General features: G+C 38.7%; 1 protein-coding gene across 1 annotated transcript in view; it reads right to left on the bottom strand.

Annotated features, from left to right (window-relative positions):
* Positions 1–11,861, bottom strand: part of LOC101864123 (neuropeptide receptor 15) — a 16,526-nt gene that overhangs the window by 904 nt on the left and 3,761 nt on the right. Inside the window, exons 2-6 of the mRNA XM_013091306.2 lie at positions 11,205–11,440; positions 10,134–10,287; positions 8,587–8,750; positions 2,639–2,795; positions 1–203 (exon numbers count right to left, since the gene is read on the bottom strand). The exon at positions 1–203 is cut by the window's left edge and continues 904 nt beyond it. Of these exons, the coding sequence (XP_012946760.2) occupies positions 1–203; positions 2,639–2,795; positions 8,587–8,750; positions 10,134–10,287; positions 11,205–11,440 (914 nt within the window). The remainder of the gene's footprint in view (positions 204–2,638; positions 2,796–8,586; positions 8,751–10,133; positions 10,288–11,204; positions 11,441–11,861) is intronic.

Below are 11,861 nucleotides of genomic sequence, written 5' to 3' on the forward strand. Positions count from 1 at the left end.
AAGGCTGAAGGGACCAGGCTCGTGAGACGTCCGAATCGGTTGCTGGTGCTGAGCGTGGATTGTCTGCGGGGCGGCTGGGCGGGTGGCCCTCGCTGGAGCAGGCACAGGGCACGTCGGAAGTTGGTGCGGAAGTTCTGGCTGAAGATGCTGTACAGCACAGGGTTAGCGGCGGAGTTCATGTAGGCGATCACGATCACCAGTACCTGTGAGGGAGGAGGGGGGGGGGTGGAGGAAAAATGACGGTGATGGTGATAATTATCAGAAGAAGAAGAAGAAGAAGAAGAAGAAGAAGAAGAAGAAGAAGAAGAAGAAGAGTGGCAAAAAGAATAACTACAACAAAAACGACGACGACGACGAGGAAAACAGCAATAACAGCTGCAGCAACAACAACAAAAACAGCAATAATAATATCATCAACAAGAAGAAGCAGAAGAACAACAACAACAGCAACAACAACAACAACAACAGCACTAACAACACAAAGAAAACGTAAAAGAAGAAGAAGGCAGGAGATTGAGTTACTCGTTATCTTCATTGTCCAGATTTTCTTGAGTTATGTGGAGACTATCCTGAATTTAGGCTAAAATGGTAACAACTAATAAAATAATAGTTCTTTTCACTTTCTACAGACATGATGCAAAGGGCAATGCACACTTCATAGTAATGTAAAATAATACGTTTCTACGATCGTATTATGGAAGCATGAGTTATGACGTCACACCAAATAAGGGGATCCTCTGAATAATGAAATAAACAAATATAGCAGTGGGTAGAGTTGCTTTATTTACACGGGGTCGAGGTAGCCAACTTGTTAAATGTTCTAAATAGTCCCGATGAGGGCTGCTCAACTTCTACAAGTTTTCTACTTTGTATGATGATAATTCAATCTGTAAAAAAAAACAAAAAAACTTGTGCGCCTTCAATGCACTTTTTAACCCCTTCACAGCCCGGTGAGAGACTGAACAGGGTATTGTGAAGCAGGTCGGGCAGTGAAAGAGTTCACACAGGCGGGAACATTTGGAGGATGAACCAAGTGCAGTGCGCCAGCTGATATCACGAGTCACAAGCCAACATTGTCCCGACTGACGTGCTCGTTTGTGAAGATAGAAGGTTGGGAATTAGGGAACGTCGCTGCTGCTTTAGAACTTTCCAGATCTGACATGCCTGAAATTGTCTATGAGTAGCTGGGGTATTGCAAAGTGTCGGCTGGATGGTTTCCCTAGAAATCGGATGAAAGGAGACTTGGACTAATGAACAAAGGTAGTATACTCCAACAAGACAGCGCGATTCATCAATAGAATGAATCTAACTACAAACTACGTATAGATACATCTCTGTGGGGAGTGGGTATATTTTCATCTTGCATACAGGCCAGACCTAGGTCTATTAGTCTTTCATCTTTCAATGGAGAGGGACTGAGAGTGCACGCCTCGAGACTAACATGAGTTGAACATTTATCAATACTTCTTTGTAACCCTTTCCAGGTGGGCCCATCGTCTTATCTGTAAAATTTTGTTTTTGGTTAAAATCGTTTAAAGAATTTAATAAAATGAAAAAATAATCATGTTCGATAGGAAAAAGAAGTCCAAGAAAGAACGCAGAAGCAAACAGTCTTTCTCTTGGTTGTTTTCTCTTACAATTAACTTTGACATGCTGCACATTTTGTTGGGACTACTAAACAAGACCGCATGTAAAGAGATTGACAGTTATGGGCGGGGTCACATAAAATACGTCTCTCGTCTTGTCAGGTTCACTGAGCCACATTTACCATTAAATAAATGTTTACAAAATATAATAATTATACAGCAGATGTTCCAAACCCACGGCGATCTCTTAACCAGCGGTTTACAAGGAGGAAATATTATTATTATACAATCAAAACCACTCTAAAAGCCACCTGTCCAAGACAATCACCTCTACAAAATACCACTTCCCACTTCACCTTTTACATTTTGCCTGTACTATAATGCCACTTTCTAAGACATTAACCTGTTTAAGACTATCACTTTTCTCCTCGACAATGGATGGTCATTTTGGACATTTTCGACTGTAGGTTTTTGCTAATGAGCTGCTAGAAAAAAATCAACTATGTTGCAAAAATAGAAGATATAATAATATACAGTTAGAAAACACATATAAAAAACAACAACATCGAGGTTCGAGTAAAATTTTTAGTTTTGTAGCCATATTCACGTTTCTTTTCCGACAGCCCTCGTATATCATATGGCATTACTTTTCTGCGATAGTCCGATTCTTCTCTCTAAGCTGAGAGCTTTACGTTTTTAAAAAAATTGCGAAATTGAACGTTATTACAACAAGTGTCTTATTATTTTGTTTAAAAGTCTTAGTTTAAAAAAAGACCAAACCGAAAAAAGAAAGAAAGAAAAAAAAATTATGTATAAATTGAACACAGAAATAATAATCGTAGCTTGACCAAAGAACACCACGGTAGTTCAAGTGTTTACAATTATATACACGTACTTCAACACAGTTGTTTAATAAATGTTTGCAACTGTATACGTACATCACGGTATTTCAAAGGTTTACTGTATACACGTACAACACCACGGTAGTTCAAAGGTTTACTGTATACAAGTACATCACCACGGTAATTCAAATGCTTACTGTATACACGTACATTGAGAGTCCAGGTGTCACGGAAGTCGTTCTGCTTGACAGTCCGGTAGACGAGGAGCGCGTGCTGGGGGGAGTAACTCACGAAGTAGACCACCACACTCACCATGAGCATCTTCACAACGCCCCTTCTAGCCAAGAGCGCGTCGCTGGCCCTCTCTCTGACAATGAGATGAACGGGTTACGACATGGGTTAGACGGAAAACAATTAAATGGTGATGTCCGATTCTTAACTTGTATGTATGGGTGAACGCCTATTTTCATTTTTTTTCGAATTGGAGGAACAGTAAAATAATTTTATTTCTTCCTTATTGCCTTAAAGAAATGCCCAATAATACTATTATGCACTGGGCGTCTATTTTTGTCTTTCTTTCTTTAAAGAATCCCAACCAGACTGCACTGTCATCTGGTATTGCGATTTTACGGTTGTGATTTGAAACAATAACTTTCATGTTGGACCTAACTCGGCTGATTTAGTGAGACTGACGAAGTACATTTTCTAGTCGACTTGATGATTTGATTGATCTTATTAGTCATATCGAATTTGGAAAGAAATTAAACTATGTGAACAAACCAAAACATCACCACATTTTTGAGTTGTGTTGAGCGCCTGACAGGCTGCTCCATAATCTCTCTCGATTATAACAGTTTCTAGTGCATTTTTAAGTTATTCATACAGTGGATTTTTATATCAGTGTATTCGTCATTTGACAGTGTATGTGGTGATGTAGGATTTGTACAAAAACAGTCAGTATTTTCAATTAAATTATCAGTTTTCAACTCGCCATGATTGACTTGCTATTTTTCTATTGGACATTTTTTCTTCTTCTGGGGTCTCCACTCCGTCAACCCTCGAACGTTTACAACAACAAAGAAATTTTTTCTCCTGAGTGTCTCGTGAAAACTGTTCTCCGAGTCTTTTCCAACTCTGTGCTCGGGAACAAATGTGTGAATACGTGTGTTTCTCCCAGCTCTTGTTCGTGTGTTAGTGTTATACCAGTGAAGTGGAAAAAAAACGAGAAGAAAGAAAAGAGGTGGACGACGAAAACAAAGGACAATCCCTGTGGTGTTAAGTGTTTATGATTTAGAAAATTCGTGCATCAGCAGTAGACCGAAAAACAGAACTAACATTAACAATTTGGTCAAAATCGACTGTCGAAACTTTTTGCAAGAAGAAATACAAAATGTTAGAGTAGCGTGCCTCAACACCAGGTCATGCCGTAATAAAGCAGACGGGTTAAATGATTTAATTATTGAGATGAACCTTGATATTTTTTGTATAACAGAATCATGGTTGCAGGAGTACGGTGACGATGCGATTTTATCAGCAATATGTCCAGTTGGTTATTTAATTAAGTCTTTCCCTCGTGTTGGGCGTAGAGGAGGAGGAGTAGCATTTATTTTTAGAACTAATTTAGCACAAGTTACTGTGAAAAAGATTCCCTGTCACTCATGTGAGGCTGCTTTAATGTCCTTCCAGCTGCAGTCCCAAAGCATTACCATCTGCTGCATATACAGGCCACCACCGAGTAAAGCAAATTATATCAAATCATCCGTTTTTATAGAGGAATTTCTAAATTTAATTTCATCTCTGAAGATGAAAAGTACACCATTCATTATAACTGGCGATTTTTATTTTTATTTTGGCTCTGAAAACCCTGTCACTAAAAATATAAGCAACCTGCTGACAGAAAATGATTTAAAACAACTCGTACAAGTACCAACACATAAAAGTCAGCACATCCTAGACTGGGTTATCTCTCCTATTGAAAAGAACTGTGTGAAAGGCATAAACGTTCTGGACAAAGACATTTCCGATCATTATCTTCTTATTGTTGACTTGAACATCAAAAGACCAAGGAAAGAAATAAAAACAGTTAATTCCCGAAATCTGAACGATATATATTTACACCAGTTTCAATGTGACTTTCGTGATGCTCTTGCTATTAGTTCCCCTTTTAATATAGAAACCCTCAATACCATCATGAGGAATATTTTAGATGATCATGCTCCAGTTAAAAAACGAAAATTATCTCATCGACCTGTTGGTAGGTGATTTAATTTAGAAATAAAGGCTGCAAAAAAAGAAAAAAGACAAGCGGAAAGAAAATGGAGAAAAACACGACTTGAAGTGCATAAGGGAATATTTATTACTATGAAGAATTCTGTTAGTAAAATGATTACCAAAGCCAAGCGTACTTTCTTTTTGTCAAAATTTGAAAATGTTAAAACTTGTAAGGAACTTTTTGATGTTTCTAGTGAACTGCTTGGCAACCAAAACAGAGCTGTATTACCCCCTGGCACCGATAGAGATCTTTGTAGTAGTTTTTTAGACTTAAAAAAAAAAAAATCACCTCCATCAGACAAGAGCTCGATAAAATGTGCGCAATTGCCCCAAATTACCATCAGTTTAAAGGGTTAGTCATCGATTATTTTACTCCAGCAACGGAAAAAGAAATCAAAAAGATCATATTAGATAGTCCATCAAAAAAGTTGCGCCTTAGACCCTATGTCCACCAGCCTTTTAAAAAAATGTTTGCATGAACTTCTTCCACATATCACCCAAATTGTAAATGATTCTCTCCTCACAGGCACAGTACCAAATTGCTTTAAGACAGCACATATTAGACCCCTTTTGAAAAAAATTGTACTTGATGAAAAGGACTTTAAAAATTTTAGACCAGTTTCAAATCTTTCTTTCCTTTCCAAAATTATTGAAAAAGTTGTATCTAATAGACTGTTACATCATATTAAAGCAAATAATCTTAGCGAAGTCTATCAGTCAGCATATAGGCACACCATAGTACCGAGACAGCGTTACTTAGGGTCTGTGCTGATATTTTAAAATATATTGATGAAAAAAAGGTATGTCTTCTTACTCTTTTGGACCTTTCGGCTGCATTCGATACCATTGATCATGGTATTTTACTCGAGAGATTAAATACTACTTTTGGCATAAAGGGTACTGTCCTGCGATGGTTTGAGTCATATTTTAAGGATCGAACACAAGCAGTTGTGATTGGAAACACGTGTTCTAATAATGTTTTGCTTAGATGTGGTGTTCCTCAGGGGTCTGTTCTTGGACCTGTCTTGTTTACAATGTATACACAACCTATTGCTGATATTTTAAGACAATATGGCATGAATTACCATCTTTATGCTGATGACACTCAGATTTATAAGTCTATTGATTTCGATCAAATACCACTTTTAGTCGACTCTACTGAACAATGTACTAGAGATTTAAAAATATGGATGACCAGCAATAAATTGAAACTAAATGATGACAAGACGGAAATAATGTTGAGTGGAAATACAAAAGCCATTAAAAATCTCCCAGAGCTACAAATTGATATTAATAACCATACCATTCGTTCAAAAAGAAGTCTTAAAAATCTAGGGGTTCAGTTGGATTATGATATGTCTATGTCCTCCCAAATAAGCCAGCTCAGCAAAAGTATTTACTTTCAGCTTAAGAAAATTGGCAGTGTAAGAAATTATTTAACGAAAGCAGCAGCCAAGACACTTGTAACAACACTCATTTTATCAAAGTTAGATTACTGTAATGTTATTTTGTCCGGTTTGACATCCGAAAAACTATCAAAGTTACAAGTACTTCAAAATCAAGCAGCAAAATTGATAATGAAACAAAAGAAATCAGCCCACGTAACACCAATTCTGAAAGAACTACACTGGCTGCCAATAAAAGAAAGGATTAAATACAAAACTGCCGTTCTCTGTTTTAAATGTATAAATGATAGTGCACCTTTTTATCTTAAAACATTCCTGGAATTATATAATCCACCTAGAGCCTTTAGATCAGCCTCTGACAATCTAATTCTTAAAACTCCAAAACAAAACTACAAAACATACGGCGAGCGTTCCTTTTTGTTCTTTGGTCCCCAGTTATGGAACGAAATCCCATATAAAATAAGATCTGCCCCAACAATTTCCATTTTCAAAAATCAGCTGAAGCATTTTTCATTCACAAAAGCACACCTGTCATAATGATGTACTGTGATATATATGCATGTGTATGCCAGACTGTGAGACTGAAGAAATAGCGAGTGAGAATGAGAGAGAGAAAAAGAGAGAGATAGAGAGAGAAAAGAGAGAGAAAAGAGAGAGATAGCGAGAGAGGGAGAGAGAAAGAGAGAGAGAGAGATAGAGGGAGAGGGAGAGAGAGAGAGAGGGAGAGAGAGACAGACAGACAGAGAGAGAGAGAGAGAGAGAGAGAGAGAGAGAGAGAGAGAGAGAGAGAGATAGAGAGAAAGAGAGAGAGAGAAGGAGAGAGAGAGAGATAGAGCGGAAATGTTTTTCTATCTGTATAGAATTAATGTTTTAATGAATGTTTCTAGTTACTCACGTTACAACTGTATTTTGACTCTTCGTGAATTTATATTGCATTGTATATTTTTAGTGAACACATTTTCAACCGCACTGCGAGACTGTTTTTCTGGTATAAAATTTTACACATATGCATTTATATTATATGTATAATACTTTGTTTTACGTACACATTTGTGTCGATTAATTTTTAAGATGGGATGTCTTTTTCATTGTAATGCGCATTGAGCATCTTTTAGGAAATGGAAATGCGCAGTATAAATGCTATTTATTATTATTATTATTATTATTATTTTCACGAACGAATTTGAAATACGGAGTGTGTATGCGTGTTTGTTCGTGAGTTTGTGGGAGGAGTAGGGTTAAGGGTAGGGGTAGAGACATCTGCAATCAAGGCTCTTCTTTCCTTCTTTTGCTCGGATACTCTTTTAAAAAACCGACGTTATCCCAATCTTTCACCATCTGTTTAGGCCCTCAAAGTAGGTTGCTCTGGGCAACCCTACCACGTTTGTCTTCAATTATGCCAGTGAGAGCTAGATGTTCAAGACCTTTATGTCTCTTCAGGTGTCCCCAAAACTACATTAATTATCTGTCCTAGATTGTTTATTTGATTTCTTTTCCTTCCAAGATATTCTCAGCAGTCTCCTAAGAAACCGTATTTCTTTTGAAATAGAAAAGTGAAATAGGGCATACGGGGTGAACAGTTTGCAGGGATCTAAACCGTTTCTTTTAAAGAAAATTCAATTTCTAAATAATTTTAAGTTTATTTTTCTTAGTTTTAGGGCGGGGGGAAGGGGGAGGGGGGGGGGGCGAGGGTATTGTTCTGTGGATAATTTCTCACCGATTCTTTTATAATATTATTTCACGATATTCAAGGTGTTTTATTTCCGTCCCCATGGAATAATCCTTTTTGAATAATACAATATATTTATGCTTCAAAGCGAACAAAACATCGTGTTTACAGGAAGCTCATTTCACGAAATATGAATTGTTGCTGTTGAAGAAATGCTCACTTCTATTTGCGTCTGCACCCCCAACAGACAAACGCATAATGCATTTGGTAGTGTGGGGGTGGAAAAAGTGTCATGGTGGTTCAAAAATAGGAACACAATAGTACATGGCAATGTAGAGTTCACATTACGGGAACACATGTTCAGATTTGCAGATGGACTATTTCATATCAAGGGCACATGATCTATGCGGTTTTTGTTATTTCTTTTATATCATCATTGTTGGTCTAACTTGTGGACAAAATATTCCATTTTTTGAATGAACATTTTATGCCGCGATGAGCATTACTCTGTGGCAAAGGAGACACAAGAGAAACAGCCAAGGTGCAGACTTAAACTCCAGTAAAGGGAAAACTATTTCTTCGTAGATCGAACCAATTTTGTCGCCTAACTTTTCAGGGTCACAAACGTCCCTTTAACACCACTTCTGTTAAACTTATTTACAAACAATAACATCAAACCTAGTCGCAACCTGGATTTGAACCAGGGACCTTTGAATGAGAGGCAAACAACTTAATCTCTAGGTCACGAGAGTCCCCGATCGGATATGCAACTGTCCGCTACGGTCTTAAAGAAGTAACGACAAAGAACTGACCTACGCAATTTGTCAGAGGCTGTGAAAAGATGCCTGGACACTTTGGCGTAAAGGGTGATCTGGATTGCAAGGGGAATGACGTAGAAGAGGAAAAACTCGGTGTATTTGAAGACCAGGTAGTAGTGGAAGTGGTCAGCTGGGAAGCGGATCTGGCACAGCTTGACCTGAGGAGAAAAAGGGTTGGGGGTAGGAAAGACCTTCTTGAGTTTAACACTTTGCTAGAAATAGATTACAGGCCTGTCAGGAGGTGTAATGCTAGACACAATGTTTAGGTGAAATGCTGAGACTTAAGTGTGCAGTTCTACTTCTTGCTGATAGCAGAAAAAGACGAAGAGAGAAGAGAGAGAGAGAGAGAGAGAGAGAGAGAGAGAGAGAGAGAGAGAGAGAGAGAGAGAGAGAGAGAGAGAGAGAGAGACCGACAGACAGAGGCAGACAGAGACAGAGAGAGAAGAACAGAGGCAGATACAGAAACAGACAGACAGACAGACAGAGAGACAGACCGACAAACCCAGACAGACAGAGACAGAGAGTACGGGAGTAGACAGAGACATACATGGGAAGACACTGATAGATAAACAGACTTACAAGCAGTATGGATTTCTCATAGTACGCATTAATAGCATGCTTAGTGTTACTGAAAAGGGTAATGATGATTTGAAGTTGTAAAGTTAATACTGTCAAATCTCTTTTAATCACAAGCTGTTCAAGATAATCACCTGTGCAAACGATCACGTCCCACCCCCACCCCCCCTTCCCGATGTTTTGTTTTTGCTCTTTTTCAATACTTGTTACTTGTTACTTGTTACGTGTTACTTGTGCGAAGGACCGACATCACTGCACAAGGGACATCCCCAAAAGCGCTCCGTGCCCCGAAAAAGCACATCTCGAAGTGTGTAGATGCTGACGATTCTAAGCAGTGTTTGATTCCATAACCTTCTGCTCCTCCCTCTAAGTCTTTTTCAATGATACTGTAATAACATTTCCCAAGCAGACCACCTGTCTGAATTGACAATAGTTCTACTCGATGAAGAATGGACCTCCTGGAAATTACCTCTTGGAACATTTTTCCTTCACCTGCAACCATTACTTGTTGTTTTTTTTCACGTGTCCGGATTTTGGTGCCGATACTTGAAGGTTACGTAAACATTTATTGGAATAGTTCAAATTGTTATGTTTCAAGAAAAACAACAACAACAACAGCAACAATAAACAAGGAAAAGAGGAATAGTTTAGTCGCTGATGATGTGGATGTTGATGATGATATAGCTTGTAGTCATTAGATCTCACATTATTTTTTGTATGTTCCTGATGAAGCCCTTTTCCGGGCGAAACGTTGAACCTGTATAAAATTTGAAAATTCTACAAGTCTCAACCCTTTTTTATTCCTTGCTATTCACAATGATGATGATGATGATGATGATGATGATGATGATGATGATGATGATGATGATGGTGATGGTGATGATTATGATGATGATGATGATGATGATGATGATGATGATGATGGTAACGATGATGATGCTCTAATGTCTACAACCGTAACTGACCTGTAGCTCGCTCTTCCCGTCCTCGATCCTGTTCAGAAGTAACGTCGGTATTCCTGCAGCCACCGCCACAGGCCAGATCAGAATGACCACAACAGCGATACGGGCCCGGCTACATAGGATGTGGGCTTTGATTGGTTGGATGATGCCAATGTATCTGGTGCAGTATGGAAGGTTGTAAGTAAAACAGTTATAAGAATATTAGATATTGTGTACTTATACTATCTCTACTTCTAATTTTTAATACTGTAATACTTTTATAATATTAATATTAGTACTATTACTAGCAGTACTAATAGGCCTAATGATAATGATACTCCTTTTGTTGCTCCTCTCAAAAACTTCTCTCTTTTAACACAAATACCGCAAACCTCCCTCCCCTCAGCCCCCCCCCCCCCTCCCCTTAAATTGTATTGGAAGAAGAACGAGAAAAAACTGATACATAGAGAGAGAGAGAGAGAGAGAGAGAGAGAGAGAGAGAGAGAGAGAGAGAGAGAGAGAGAGAGAGAGAGACAGACAGACAGACAGACAGACAGACAGACAGAGAGAAAGAGAGAGAGAGAGAGGGGGGGATGTGAGAGACAGAGACTGAGAGAGAGAACGAGATGGAGAGAGAAAGAAAGTGAGGAACGGAGAGAGAGAGAAAGACAGAGAGAGAGAGAGATAGAGAAAGAGAGAGAGAGAGACAGAGAGAGAAAGAGAGAATGAGAGAGAGAGAGAATGAAACAGATAGACACCGAGACATTGTCAGGGATAGAGACAGAGAAAAACAGATAGAGAGAGGCGGTCTGGGAGGGGGTTGATTTATTATAACCATCCAATACATCTCACACGTATGGCACCTAACCAGCTTGCCAGTAAAGCCAACAACAGGAAAGTATCAGGGTTCAAAGCAATAGGAAGACCAATAAAGACCTGGATCCAGGGAGTGAAGGATACCATGAGAATATTCAATATCCCACCCAGTCAGAGAATCAAACTTGCTAAAGACAGGAAGCTCTTTCTTCCCTCGACGCCCTAGAGGTACAAGAGGACGGATAAAGTAGAAAGTTAAAAAAGTATCCAATATCAAACCTTTCAATGCAGATAGAAACAAGCGTCATGACTGACGCGTAGAGAGAAACCACCAAGATAAACCGATTGGCCTTGCAGAGGAGTTCCTCCAAGATCCATCCTTTGTTCATCATAAACTGGATAATCTCTGGGATGCCAAACACCATGATGACCAGATCGGCCAGCGCCAGGTTTGTGATGAGCAGATTAGTCACGGAGGCTCGCATCTTCCGGTCACACACAATGGCATACACCACCTGGTTGGGCCAAACAAGCAGAATGTACACGGATGGCGAGGACATAATATTTATTACGTGTGGAATCGTGGTGAAATCAGGCGGTCGTCAAATAGAAGAAATGGTCATATTTTTCCCCGCTGAGTTTTTTTTTTTTTTTTACTGATTTTATTTTTCTGGCTATTTTGGGTTAAACATCTATTGTGTTCCTTAAACAATTAATTTTTGATTGAATTGTACAAAAACGTCTTGATCAAAGATGAAAATAACAGACAATATAAATGTAAATTAGCAGTGTCCATGGAAACCAAAAGCTTTGAAAGTCACCAAGCTTTGGCAATAATTTCCTCGCTAATTTGACCTCTGACACCAGGCGAGCTTCCTCTTTCAATAGCAACTATCTGGGCTTATATTCAAGATAAACGAGTATATATAATAATAT

This window comes from Aplysia californica, unplaced genomic scaffold (genome assembly GCF_000002075.1).
Source record: "Aplysia californica isolate F4 #8 unplaced genomic scaffold, AplCal3.0 scaffold00032, whole genome shotgun sequence".
Lineage (NCBI taxonomy): Eukaryota > Metazoa > Mollusca > Gastropoda > Aplysiida > Aplysiidae > Aplysia > Aplysia californica.